The 15,136-nt window shown below is 36.3% G+C and overlaps 1 protein-coding gene across 2 annotated transcripts in view; it reads left to right on the plus strand.

The window, feature by feature from the left end:
* Positions 1 to 15,136, plus strand: part of PDE4D (phosphodiesterase 4D) — a 316,303-nt gene that overhangs the window by 203,655 nt on the left and 97,512 nt on the right. For both annotated transcript variants that reach the window (XM_083883303.1, XM_083883304.1), the window contains exon 2: positions 13,733 to 13,924. In XM_083883303.1, the coding sequence (XP_083739429.1) occupies positions 13,733 to 13,924 (192 nt within the window). The remainder of the gene's footprint in view (positions 1 to 13,732; positions 13,925 to 15,136) is intronic.

Consider the following 15,136-nt stretch of genomic DNA (forward strand, 5'->3'; position numbering starts at 1 on the left):
GAGGAAAATAGTTGAAGGCTATTCCAAAAGTAACAATGTTACAGTGACATTTTTTCATCTGTAGGGACTGATGAGAGATAGGGGGCTTTCTCCTTGCTCTCTTGGATTGTGCATTTTGTAATGTTTCCTGAGTGATATAATCTACTCCTTGGCGCCAGCAATTATGGCATGTCCTCTCCCAGTTTTAGTAATGACATAAGGATCAAGAAAATAGACTTTTGGAATCAAGTTGCCCAACAACTCTTTTTTTGCACTGCACCAAGTAAACCATGCACAATTTTTCCTGGTAACAGGAAATTTCTCTATACAAAAAATGCCCTTATGCCTCTGATTGTTTTTTTCCTACTTGTAAACATATGTCATGTTAATAATTTTGTCCTACGAAACTCTAAAGTTTAGTTGTTATGATTTGTCCAGACTGTGCAATGATTTTATAAGTTTATGCATATATTCTTTTGGTGTTCAGGAAAGGGGTTGTGGAAAGGATGAGAAAAGGCAGCACGTTTTGCCCAGTGGATGAATGGCAGCAGATGACGTCCTCCCTACGGCTGAGGACGGTTGATGGACAAGAACAGTAACAAGAAATCATCTCCCCTCCCAAATTTTTAGTGCAAATTTGATCACGAATCTTATTCTATGGAATTGGTCTGTGCTTATAGGTAACTCTGTAACTGATGAGAAATTTTTAGCTGGCCTTGATAGATCTACAGATATGTATTTCTGTATGGGGCAAGGCTGAGTTGTAAATTTTAATAAAATTATTTGGTCTTCTTCTGTAAGAATTTCACAGAAGATTTTGTTTTACAATACACAGTGATTTTTAACAGCTCTGGCTTGCCAGGTCACTTATGTTTTTTTTAAAAAAGTGTATTTTTTTCAACTTCTCTTTCAACTAACTATATATAATCTGCTTGCATGTTTGTTTAATACTGGGGAAAAAACCTTTCTACAAGCAATGTAAACTGGCATTTCTGTTACTACATTCCTGCACAGAGAAAGTCTCATTTCTTTGATGAGGCATGCTTAGCTTAGCACTGTGTGTAGCATCTGAAAACTGTAGCAAGCAGTGTTAGAGGTTTTTCTCTCATTTCTAATTAATTTTTAATAGTCCTTGAGCATTTTTAGACTTCTGTTCATTTAGATATTTTACAAAATGAGAGTTGTATAATATGAATAGTAACTTTACACCTCATAATATTTTCTTTATTTTGTTAATAGCTAAAACACTATATTTATAGCTCAGTAGGTTTTGCTTTGTAATGTTTGCTTTCAGAATCCAACAGTCATGCTCAACAGGGATCTTACAGTGAGTGGTAGATACAGACAATATAGGAGCACGAGAGAACAAAAATATGCTTATATTACAGTAGTAGTTAATCAAAATGAGACTGTAAATGAAGTGTTCCAATGATCTCGAGGATGAGCAGAAGATGAAGTTAATCAAACACGCATTATAACCAAAATGGTGTATGTTCTTCATCTGTGTACTAACTGTTAGAAGGCAAACTTGCAACACTGCATTTGAAGTCTGAGATTTCTGATGGTTTGCCATTAACAGCTGCTGGTAGTGCTACAGCAGGCTGAAATAGGAAACTGGAGATAGGCAATAGTAGATGCAAGGGTCTTCAACGTGTGCTCATATGTATACACAATAACCTGATATACCTGTTATTATGACTGAAATGTCAAGCATTAAAGCCAAGATTGCATTTGACTTTGGAACGTTGGTTTAGTCCCGTGCATAAATAATTTCATACTTTACCTATGTGGTTCTGTATTATTTTTACTTCACTGAGTAGTCAAAACAAATGCAACTCAATTAATGAGATATTCAGTATTTTATCATTTTCTTATTTCTCATTATATGGTCACATGCTTTATTGACAATCTGCTGTTCATATGTATTGTAAAAGCAGCTCTAATGTTTTCATTAGCTTGTCTATTCTGCTCACCACTATGACACTTTACTGCTTCTCACAGATGATTAAATTAATTTTCATATCACCTTTACGATAGAAGGAATTGTTAAAAACCTTACTTAATAGGTATTAAACCACAGAGATTAAACTGAAAGTATTACCTAACTCAGACTTTCAAAATGCAATATCTAGGACTTTGGTTTTTTGATCTCCTTGGCAGGGAATGACTCTTGTATTCAGAGCATCATTTTGATGAAATTGTGAGCAAATGATGAGGGGCTGGTTACTAGGGAGATGTAGCACTTCTACTTCCTGCTACTTCTTACCCTTTTCCATTGGCATTCACTTTTAGCACTCCTAGAGAGAGAACTCCTAGAGAGAGAGAGTGGATTCAATGGACCTTTGATCCATCCTGAGCAGTAGCTGCTCAGAGGTTCTGAGTTAATCTGTGTTTGTTACTGAGTGTTGGTTACTTGAGCATGTGGATACCTCAAGAAAAAAAAACATTTAACTAGTGATGCGTGATAAAGTTGGTGTAATTGACTGGTTCATTATCAGGTGCTTTGCAGCTTGAGCAAAAATTATTTCCAGTTCCTGATAATAACATCACTCTTATTTCCTGGTAGCTCTTTGATCAGTAGCTATCTTCTGCAGTGAAAAACAAATACCCCAAAACAGGGGCCTTCTTCTTCGTCAAAATCCTCCAAGACTCTGAGCAAGACAGGACATTTTAAAAAAATACCACTGTAGCCCTTCAGTATTTTCAGGAATGCTGATACATGAGGTGACAGACTTAATCTTGGCCTATACTTGTAACCTTTTGGAATTTATGAAGAGGTTTACAGAATCAGTAAAAAACTATGACATTTACGGACACTTGAGTAAACCCATACTTCATGTGGCAAAATATGAGTCACTAGATTATCTCACAAAAGTTTCCAGAATGTCTTAAATATGAGAAGATATTTTCTCTGTCAATTTTTTATCAACAGTTGACCTTCTTTCCCCCTTAAAAACTTGGAAAGAAAATTGCAGCACAGAATTTAGTGATTTAGCAACAAGATGTGGAACATCAGGCAGCCCTCCTAGGTACTGCTATTAGGCATTGTAATAATATATTTGACATTAAAATAATGTCCTAAAAATCAGGAAAAACAAGATCCAAATGATTCATTGTTGTAGATTATAATTTGCTTTAGACTAGTGACATGAGTTATCTTTGACATTACACGCACTCAGTGAATATGCTCAGGGTCTAACACAAGTGTGAGTGCATACACACAAGATAATTAATCTCAGCAATCTTCCAAGCTTACCTCTTGAACTTGTTTCCCTTTAAAGGTTGCTGCTTGGATGTGGCAAAGAACTTCTAGAACTCAAATCACTACATACACCTTGATACATTTCATAGAAGTCTAGGGAAGAGGAAGCAACAAAAAAATCTAGCACATTTGGTAAACTAAATACAAAAATACAGTATAAAATAAAAAATAATTCAGTATGAAAAAATAGAAACTAAAAAGAAACCCAAAAACTAACAAGCAAACAGAAAAAAAAAATCCAATACCTAGAATTCAAAGAACTGAAATTAACTGAAGTGGAAAGGATGAAACAATATTGCTAAACTAAAGTAGAAAATTTTAGAGCTCTGAAGGTCTTAATACTGTGAGATGTCACCCTTTATAAAATGTATAGCTTGCTTTCAGTGATAATTGATAAAGTTAACATATCCCAACACAAAATTCTTTTGAAAGTAGAATTCATACGTGATTTATTGTCAGCAACTGTATATTGGAATGAGAGGAGTCCTACAATGGTGTGAGGAAAAAAAAATCATGTCAAATATAATTATGTGTCCTTTACTTAGAGCTTTCATTGTCATGGGCAATCCAGAACAATACCTGAAGAAACAAACAACTGCAATTTCTTATCCAGCTGTCTTCTATCCACCATCCTCTGGAGCTGGCCTTGATTTCATGTTGATATTTATGTGTACAAATTGTACTGGTGGAACAAATCTTCTATATTCGAGGTCCGTATAGTTTGGGTCCCTATAGCTTGCATTCCTATAGGTTCTTCTCTTTGGACATTTCTGTCCACAGCCCTTATCAGTTTTCTTCAATGCACAGTTTTTAAAGAAAAGGTTGCTTAAGGTCAGTTGTGCAGAGATTTAGTGATTATGAGCAAAGTGATGCTGAGGATTGCAGATCTTGCTGTCATAATGGCCACACCTCGTGGCTCACTGATCTCTTTCTAAGAGGGACCTGGGGCTGTTCAAATGAGTCCAGAGGAGGCCACAAGGATGTTCAGAGGTCTGGAGCACCTCCTCTAGGGGGACAGGCTGAGAAAGCTGAGCTTGTTCAGCATGGAAAAGAGGAGGGAGACTTAGGACACCAGGGAGATATTAGAACATCTTCCAGTGCTGAGGGGGGCCTGCAAGAATGCTGAAGAGAGACATTTTATCAGAGAATGTATTAGCAAGAGACAAGGTAATGGCTATAATTTGCATAAGGATAAGTTTACATTAAATGTTAGAAAGAAATTCCTCACTGTGAAGATGGTGAGCCTCTGGAAAAAGTTGCCCAGGAATGTTGCAAATGCCCCATTCCTGGAAGTGTTCAAGGCCACGTTGGATGGAGACTTAAATAACCTGATCTGGCAGAAGGTTCCTTCTTGTTGCAGGTGGATTGAAATGAGATCATTTTTTGGTCCCTTCCAAACCAAACCAGTCTATGACTATCATTTTATGTTGTGTTTTCTGGCATGGGAGAGTAGAATGGAGTAGCCACGAATGCTTAGTCATGCCACCTTCTGTCACATGCAGTCTTTACAAAAGATCTTTGCCACTAATCACAGGATAAATGCAACCATACCTTCTGTGACCTAGTGTTTATCACCACTGGGGCTGTATATGATGGTGCTTCAGAAAGGCATGGTTTGCTGGGAAGCTTCATAATACATATTAATGTTATCCCTTTGAATTTTTTAACCTATTTTATGGACCTTGTATTTTCATCAGTACTGTAGGGTATGGATTTAAATAGTATAGGTCTGAGAAACTACCTCTTTTCCTACATGCATGCTTTATCACACCAATAATTCATAAAGAACATATAAGCAATTTAATTGCTTTTGATAGTGTCATCCAACTGAATCCACAGAAAGAGGAGGCTGAGCTCTTGAATTTGTGTATTGAATTTGTGTATTAAATATCATGCATTGAATTTTCCTTCTCTGGCACAAGTTTGGTTCTCAACCATGGTCTGCTAATATCCTAGGAAAACTGCATTTTAATTAGGATTAGAAAATATGCTTGGTTTGCATATTTTTATGAATTGGCAAATAAACATATTGATATGCTTTGAAATTTTATTCTACTAAATTTAAAATAAGAGAAAATTAATGAAACTGTGTATTACAGTAAATTCATGGCATATGGTCACACTTAGTGCAAGTTAGTTTAGTATCCCAGGATCCAAATACTGCTCAGAAGGTAGTGATGCAGAAAAAGAAGTAGGAAGATTTGGATCAAAACTAATCTTGGAAAGAAAACCATTTTTTATTTAACTTCTTAAAGAAATTAGGTAAAGTGATTTTTAAAATATGTTTGAAAGTAGCTCAGTATTTATGCCATCCAGAGGAGCCTAAACAGGCTCAAGAGGTGGGTGCAGAGGAATCTTATGAAGTTTAGTAAGATCAAGATGCTGGACTTGGATCAGGGCAGCACCTGAGGATGTGAACTGATCAAGAGCAGCTCCAGGGAGAAGGACTTGTGAGGCTGGACATGACCCAGCCAGGGGTACTGACAGCCCAGAGAGCCAAACGTGTCCTGGGCTGCATCCGGAGCAGTGTGGGCAGCAGGGCCAGGGAGGGGATTCTGTCCCTCTGCTCTGCTCTGCTGAGACCCACCTGCAGGGCTGCACCAGCTCTGGGGGCCCAGCACAGGTAGAACCTGGAACTCCTCAAGCAAGTCCAGAAGAGGCCACAAAGGTGATCAGAGGGATGGAGCCCCTCTCATATTAGGAAATACTAAGAGAGTCAGGCTTGTACAAGGCTAGAGAAGAGAGGACCTTGGGGTAACCTAATTGTAATCTTCAAGTGCCCAAAGGAGATTTACAGGAAGAGAGACTATTCACAAGAGTGTGAAGTGACAGGACACAGGGAAATACCTTCAAAATTAAAGAAAGTAGGTTTGGATTAGATATTAGGAAAAAATTCTTTACTGTGAGTGTGGTGAGGCACTGGAACAGGTTGCCCAGGTAAGTGGTAGATGCTCCATCCCTGGGGATCATAGAATCATAAATCCATAGAATTATAATATGATTTAAATGAATGATGATGGATAGACTGAAATCAAATAATGACAGCAATAGAATGGGGAACCATCAGTCCAGCTGAGACTGCACTCCTAGAAATGCAATTTACCTGCAGCAATGACATATGGGAGTGGCAGGGAGCAGCAGGTTTTGGGGTACTCGGAGCATCCCAGGTGCCTAGTCTTTCTCATGTCTGGATCAAGTGGTACTGGTTTGCAACATTTTTTTTTTCTCAGATTGCCCCAAATACTTCCAATTCAACATTTCCTACAGATTTTCTTATTCAGATTTCAAGCTGCCACAGATTTTAACAGAAGGAATGAGAAAAAGAGTTACGTCAATGTCTTGGTGGCTTTTTCTGTTATTTGAAAGAAGGAATATTAGTCCCATTAGGTCTATTAGATCAGAAGAACCATACAAAGTGACTTAAATCTAGTAAAAGCATGAACAGATTACAGCATTTCTTGGAAATTATTTTTAATTTAATTTCTGTTGTGATTCTTGTCTGAATTGTTGTTATACTAAAATAAGACAACTCTTTCAGCTTCAAAGAAATATTAAAACATCAAATCCATGTGATAGGGTCTGGAATCTGGCATAATATTTGAACATCACATTAATAGGAAGAAGTTCACTCCAAAGACCAAGTTTAGAGAATGACACTTGCCAGGTGAGGAATGACTTGTCTCTGAGGAAAAAATGAAAGGGATAACTAAGGAAATCCCAGTATGGCTAAGCACAACAGGCAATTTGATTTAATAGGTGCCTTTAAAAAGTATTTCATGCCAAATGGATAGACCACTGAGTTATAATTAATGATGAAGTGACATTGTGGAAAGCACGTCCTCTTTTGGGTATTAGGAAACCGTTCAAAGCTAAAGTACCAAAAAAAGTGAAGAGTTATCACAGGAAACTCCTTGCTTGGAAACTTCATAAGAAAACACAAAGCAGTTTGGTTTGAGAGATTGTATTTCCTGAGATGGTTGCTAGAAAAACATGACACAGAAGATAAAGAGATAGCCAGAGTTCCCTGATTAACATGTTTGAGTTTACCTGTTCTTACAAACCAGTCTGCTTCATTGTTGTTGTTGTTTTTTTTTCCTACACATCTATTCATCTGTTTCTTGGGCTTTCAATACTAAGTCTAGTAATTCTAGACCTAATATTAAGCCTTCTACACTAAAATGTTTCTAACAACAGTTATGCCAAGAGCAGAAGCCAAGTTCTACTGGTAAAAAAAAATAATTCATGAAATGTCACATTTTATTCTTTTGCTTGGAATTTCGATACTGGAAAATCTGTCCACACCACTTCTAAATATGGAGCTAATCATAGGGCTTGCTTTCTAAATTGCTGAACTGGAAATTCAAAGCCAAAACCAGATAGCTGGCTTGAATGTACAGTGGTACATGAAAATTCAGATTTAGATCATATGTTCCTTATAATACCATTTGGTTACAATTGACTGGAAATATTTTAAGTAATGGAAGGCAAAAAATTTTTCTTAACTTTGCTACAAAGAAAATAAAAATATCAGTTCACATATAAACATTTTTTTCTTCAAATGGAGAGAGTAGGTATTATATTCCTTCTAAAATATCAATACAAATATTTCTTTTCTGCGTGCATTTTACTGAAGTGGTTTCTTTGTTTGTTGGTTGGTTGGTTGGTTTGGTTTTAAGGGTTTTTTTAATTACTCTTGGGGGAAAAGATAAAAGAAAAGGAGAAAACCAGATGTGAACCCTTCCATATCATTGGGTAGACACTGTCAGTAAGGAAAAGTTTTGGAAGGTCTCAAACAAAGAATTAGCCTGCTATTCAATTATGTAAAGTCACAGATTTAGTGGGGTTTGTTTGTTTGTTTTGTTTTTTGTTTTGGTTTGGGTTTTTTTTGTTTGTTTGTTTGTTTTGTTTGTTGGGGTTTTTTTGTTTTGTTTTGTTTTGTTTTGTTTTGTTTTGTTTTGTTTTCTTCTGATGCTGCAGGTTAGCCTATTCAACATCTAAAATCTTCTGGGAACCTGTGGCAGGAGCCGACTAGTGACAACTTATTTCTTATAATAAAGAATTTTCTAAAGTTTCATCTCTTAATTAGGAATAACTATGCCTGACTAAAAAAGGGACACTCAAGTCAGCTGTTGTCACAATTATATGCTTAGTTTATTAATAAGCAATGAAAAGGCCCAAATCACAAAGACCTATCAAGCAGTCTTAGATACAGGCACACTGTGGCCTTTCTCTACAATCCTCCATATTCATGGTGCATGCCATCACCTCTGGTGACCCACTGCTTATTTAAGTCTGAAGCAGTCCAAGCAATATATTCAGATTCTGCTTTTGAAGGCAGCAGCCAATCCTTCCCTTTCTCCAGTTGCTAAAGCCTCCTTCCCCAGAGATGGGCTCTTGTCCTAGGGCACAAACAATAAACAGTTTACTCTTTCCTTGGAACCTTATAGTTTCATTACTTTGCTTTTACTCTAAATTAGCTCCTGCTCAAAGGGAGTTGCTGCAGGGCAGGTCTTCTGTGATAATTTCAGTGAATTACAGCTGCTATACCAAATGCACCTATTTTGTGTGATATTGGGAATGTGCTACCAGGTGAAAAAACAGGACATGGCTTCTTGGAAGTGAGGACATTGAGATGTGTATATAGGTCATAGCACAGATGGCTGGAGAGATTGTTTGACACTAGGACAATGGACTCCTTTGATGGAGGAAAAAAATGCTCCTCTAGAATTTGCCTGTCCCTCTGTAATGCTAAAGATGGCCTTAAAAGATAAGATGTCCCCAAGAGGTTCAATTAATTTGGCTCTCCCTCCCTGTAGTTTCCAAGATAAGAAGAAAGTGGGAAGACACTTAAAGGGGAATAGCACAAGCACAATTTGCATTCTTAAAATGTCTACTAAGTCCTTCATTTTAGGGTGAAATTTATTTCTTTCTCTCTCCTACTATTGCATATTTCTCTAGAATTCAAAACCACACAAAAACTAAAGAAAGCAACCCCCCAAAATGCTGCTGGATTAGTGCTAAATTCTCAGTGCTAAGGAAAACCAACACTAAGATTTTCTATGCAGCCTTAATAGCAAACTCATGGGTATAGTGATTATGATGTCATTATTCCTTATGTAATTAAAGTCTATATTTTTGTATACAGACATCCACTTTTTTTTTTTTTTTTTTTTTTTTTTTTTTTTTTTTTTTTTTTTTTTTTTTCTTTTAGCGGCCTTGCAGAGAGTAAGAAACCAATTTTTAGGACGTCAAAAGGAAATCCACAGTTTCTTTTAATATGCAAAAAAACTGTGCAGTCATTAGCAATGAGGTCATCCTTAGATTCAGGCTACAGCCTCTCCTGTTCTTGCCACAGAGTCCTACTACTGTCTGATGCTAATCTCTAATAATCTTCCTGAAGTTTGCTTTGTGATGTTATTTGTACTTGTTGTATTAGGAGCACGGGGAAAGATCAGCCATGAATGTTTACAAATCACTCAGTTTTGTCCCCATCCTAGTACAGAACCTGAGTGACAGAAAGTGGGCAAGAAGTGCAAAAAAGATGAATAGCCAAATAAAGAAGAAAACTCTGAATTTCATCCCATGTCAAGTTTGTCAGCATTGGACACTGAATAAGGCAGGCTCTAAAGATTAACACTATCCACTAATGCCTTAAAGCATTTTGTCAAAATGCAGACACAAAAGTTGCTGAATTATCATTGACTTTTCAGGGCTTTGGCATCTCCAGAGTTGCAGCAAAGCTCTTTGTACATGTAAAATTCTGTAATCTCTGTGCCAAATGCTCCTGTCGCCAAAGGCAGTTTCAGTTTGTCTGCATTATGCAAAGTGCCCAGAGCTGGCTGCTGAGCAATGGTGTAAAATGCTGTCTTTAAATTGCCACTTACTGCCTTGTGAAATAAAAGCAAAAGAGTTCCCGTTCTCTTTAGTAACAACTTCCATGAATATGTTGTTATCTTTCTCTGTTCTTTCTAATTCACAGCATATTTTTGCTTGGCTTAAAACTTATTTGGAGTGAAAAGATAAATATGAAGCAAGCACAGCTGACTTTTTGCAATTTCTGTTCAGGCAAGCCAAAGATCCTATCCTATTTTGTGTCTTAAACTTTTGATCTTTTTCAGTGTATTCAACAACAAAGAGCACATAACTGGTGTAAAAATGTTCAATTCTCCATTCCGATTCTCTTTTTGATACAGTGTAGTCAGAAGTACAGATTCTTAAAAAGTCGATTTGTGATTCAGACAAAGTAACAATTTATATGATTTTCATTGTAATAACTCTGCTTTTGATTTAGAGTTCTACAAGCTTTTGATTTAGAGTTCTACAAGTATCTGAAATTGTTGGCAAATGTCTCAGAAAGATCTAAATAAGACACTTTGCTGTAACATTTCAGAAACTTTTTCATATAAACATAGGTTTCTGAAAAAAACCGGTTCTGTATCCACACTCCCCTTTGACTGTAGAACTGATGAATTCTTTTCTTGATGCATATTTTCAGAAAGTACTTTTTCTTGGAGCAGCACGAGGCAAATACAACTGATATATTTGGATCCTGTTTTTTTGCTTTTTACACCCATCTAGTGGTCACCACGTAGCACAACAGGCTAAAATTTCCGTTGCAGCAGCAATGTCTTGCACAAGATTGTGGTTACCTGGTGATGCAAACTTCTCCCAGTTGGTGAAACTGCAGTTCTGCCTAACAGAATTCTAAATTTTAAAATTTCACTGTGTTACAATCTGACAGTGAAATCATTCGCAGAAAAACCTGCCTTAAGTTTCTGGAAGAAATAAGACTGGTAATATAATATTCATATGATATCCACAAAAAGGGGATAAAGAAAATAAAACAACATTGTAAATAAAACCATATTGCTTTAATCCAACTAAATACTTTTGACTCGGTTGAATATTTAAGTCCACTGTAAAGATATCTATTTAGTATTAACTCTTCATTCAAAATTTTCATTCTGTTAGAGGGACCTATATTAATCTTCATTTATTTATGTCCATCTTTAAATTTCTTTTCTAAAGTTCCCAGGCAAGCTTATATATATTTCAAATGATACTGCCATTGCAGAAATTAGTCTTACTGAGAACAGTCTTCTGTTTTGCCTAAAATTGCAGGAATTATCTACCCTCCTGCTTTCAATAGAAAAACAAAATATACAGATCATGTATTGATTAGGAGTCTCTGTTTTTTTGAAGCTGTTCAAAGGGGAAAAACGTTATTCAGGCAATGAAATGTAAATGTTAGGAAATCTGGATATGATGAGCTAAACCCTTAATTTGTATTGTGATTATTTTGTTATTCTGCAATATTTAGGAATTCAAGCTAAATAGATATTGATTGATAACAAGTAACAGTAGTCATGCTAGTAAAAATTATAATGTGGTTATGAACTAATGACACTAAAGCTGCAAAGGATATTTTACTCAGAACGTTCGGAGTATCTTGACATTTCCAATAGATTCTCAAATACTCTTTGTGAGCAGATCTCACAGTCAACAAATAGGGAAAATGAAAGGTGAAGAGGAGCTCTGGCACAGTCCAAGATCACCCAGAAGGCTGGTAGCAAAGGTCTCATTTAATGTCTCATGGTTTAAGATTTCAGTTTGAGATTGATAAAGCAGTGAGACCTTTAAAGACACAGAGGAAGGTATAAAGGCTTAATCAAATTAAATCAGTCCTGGGAAGAAATGTATGTGTTTGGATTTACTGACAGGTAATTGTTCTGAAAATTACAGTGAAAAGAGAATTAAATTACTGGGCTCTCCTGAAGTTTTAAAATATTTTCTGCATTTATTTTTTTAAGAAAGAGAAACAACCTAGCCAGCTACATTTTCTTTTTGACATTCAAACTGTAAGTGGTGAATACAAAGAAAATAGTATGGTCTGAATGTGGCAGTAGTATTCTGAATTCTGGAGCTTGCAGTTCCAGAAATATGGAAAGGGAAAAATAAACAATGAAATAAATCACAAAGCAAAAATCTATCCTCTGCCAGGCTGTGTGCAACTGTGTCAAAATAAGCAATACATATTTCTTTGAATACTCCATTTAACAAAGGAAAGAGAAGGACATTGAAATGCCATCACTTCAGCAAAAGATTGAAGTGGCAACCTCAGGTCAACGGGAGATAAACCAGTCTGGTGCTGAGTAGCACATACCAGCTGTGACACTTGTGCTAGGCCATAGAGTAATCAGCAGCTGACTTGCACTGCATCTTTTCTGCTGTCATTAACTCTAACTGGAAACCTGTGTGTGTCCTTCAAATGATCACCATTTAAAAAATGAGTACTTTATATGGGTTCAGCAAAAATACATAGTAAGGTGCTAACACTTATCTATATTTAAAAAATTGTGTGAAAGATCCTCTGTTCATCTCCCAATCTGAAATGCTTTAGCAGTGTTATTTTTGTCCCCATTAGTATGGCAAATGAGCCTAGAGACCGCGTCTTGCTAATCCACACATTTGTGACCTCTCATATTGCATACCACAAGACACCCAAACATGAAGCCACGTGGTGCAAAAAGCCTACGTACAGTACCAAATGCAGCTGTTGGGCTGTCAAGCAACACAGGTTGCCATGAACTCATCCTCTCAGTTCCACTCACCCGGTACCAGTGTTTAATTGCTTGCAGACTCTCATTCAAGGTCTTTGCACTGATTTTCAAAGCCCTTCGTGGAAACATTACTGTCTATGTAAAGTAGCATCTATTCTCTCCTTCTGTTTCTTTCCGTTCACTCGTCCTTCAGCCTCTCATGAGAAAAGTGTTCTCTAGGAATGATAAGCCTCTTTACCACTCTCCATGCCAAACACAACAACCAAAAGTGCTGAATCTAAACTGCATGGTTGAAAGACACAAAAGGCTACAGAAGTTCTGCTGCTTGGCCTCACTGCTTCCATCTGTTTGTAAAACAGCAAATCTAATGCAGGCAGATGTGCTCAAGCACACACATATGCTTAATGCCACCCCAACACTTTGTTTACTGGGACAAGATAAAGTATGAACTCGAAATATTTTTCTAGTAACAAAGTATTAGGATTGGGTACTCAATAAGAAAAAAGCCCTCAGCTGCCTTAGCAGTGGGAGACAAGATAATTGGTGTCCAGCTCAGCAGAGATGGCACCTGAAGAAGTAAAAAATGAAACATCATGTTTCCTCTGGCATAGAGCTCGTGGATACTGTACATGCAGAGAAGTGTAAAGCTTCCTTTATTTCTAATAGCATGGGGTTTTTCTCTGCCAATTTTCTTTTCCCTCAGACTTTTTTTTTTTTAAGTATCTCTCTTGTGTGGCTTTTTTTTTTTTTTTTTTTTTTTTTTTTTTTTTTTTTTTTTTTTTTTTTTTGTAGCACTGGACATGACTAGGTCTATTTTCTCCATTACTATCAAGAAGCAATTAACTATGAGAATTTCATTTGTCAGAAGGGTGTTTATTAAATTTTAAAATTCTCAGCTCAATAACATTAAAAATGTTCTCTTTTTTTGCAGTTTCGATGTAGACAATGGTACATCATCAGGACGAAGTCCCTTGGACCCCATGACAAGCCCTGGGTCAGGGCTAATTCTCCAGGCAAATTTTGTCCACAGTCAACGTAGGGAGTCTTTCCTCTACCGGTCAGACAGTGATTATGATCTGTCTCCAAAGTCCATGTCCAGGAATTCCTCCATTGCCAGTGATATGTAAGTACCTTGTAAAATACTTCTAGGCTATAATTTTTCCAATATCGAGATTTTTGCAGCCACAATAATTTATTTTAGTTTTTGTGGGTTTTTTTATCAGATTGTAATCACTTATGATAGTGAAGTAATGGAAAATTGTTTGTTTATTTCTTTAATGAAGATTATACTTGTTCCTGCAGCTTTTTGAAGGATATCATGAGGGTGTGCTTGACATGTTTATGAGCTCTATTAGCTTTGACAGAATAATAATGATAGTCAATACTGGTGTACTGAAAGACTAAGGAGAACTATTTTCTGGCTCTTAAGTTATTTTCAAGAGAAACAGTACAAATGTAATTTATGTTGCTTCGTGATTTTAAGAAATAGATTCCATCTATTTAGAACTACCATCTTTTAGGTTTTTAGAGAAGATTTACCAGCTGGCAGAAAATTAATATATTTGAGAGGGAAAAAATTATTTCATGTACTCTTAACTAAAAGAAAAAATTCTAACGAAAGACCTTTTTAAGCTTATTCTGTCCTCTCTCACTATTATGTGAAGTGTGTTTTTTCTGCTAGTGAGTCATGCTTTTCAAGTGTGTGCAGACCCACAGGTTCCATGTGTAGTGGAAGTCAGATCTCTGTTTATTTGTAAGATGCCAAAAATATTTAAATATTCCATCTTATAGCCACTTTTAAGTAAGAGCAAATAATATCTCTTTTATGTTTGGCTGGGGTTTTTTTTTTGGGGGGGGGTTGCCAAAATGGCTCCAAATTTCATGGCCAAATTGGTGTTTATGGTTCAAATATATATCTAAAGTGAAGGATCAGACTTGTCAGAATACCACAGTGAATGGTGTTTTTTAATGAGGCAAAGACCAATACATATTGCCTTTAAAAAAAAAGAGTAGGAACAAAAGAGGATAAGGGTCTTCCTAATAATGAGTGAAATTAGACTTGATATTTAACTTGAAGTCATAAATGAGCCCTCATATTTTTTCAGATTATCTAATTTTTATAACTGTTATGTTGTTTAATGTAGCTCTTATTCTATGTAGAGTGCCAAGGTAAGAAAAATTCTTCCCTTTAGAGACTGTTAGTGTAAGGTCTATGACTCAGTTAAGATCTGTAGATTGAAATACTCAGTCAGCTTTGTGCCAAGTGTGACCAGGTTTTGTTGAGACAAAATGAGTTAGAAAAAGAGCAATTCATCTTGCTTTGTTATTAAAAAAA

Source organism: Zosterops lateralis, assembly GCF_965231275.1.
Source record: "Zosterops lateralis genome assembly, chromosome: Z".
In the NCBI taxonomy this organism is placed as follows: Eukaryota; Metazoa; Chordata; class Aves; order Passeriformes; family Zosteropidae; genus Zosterops; species Zosterops lateralis.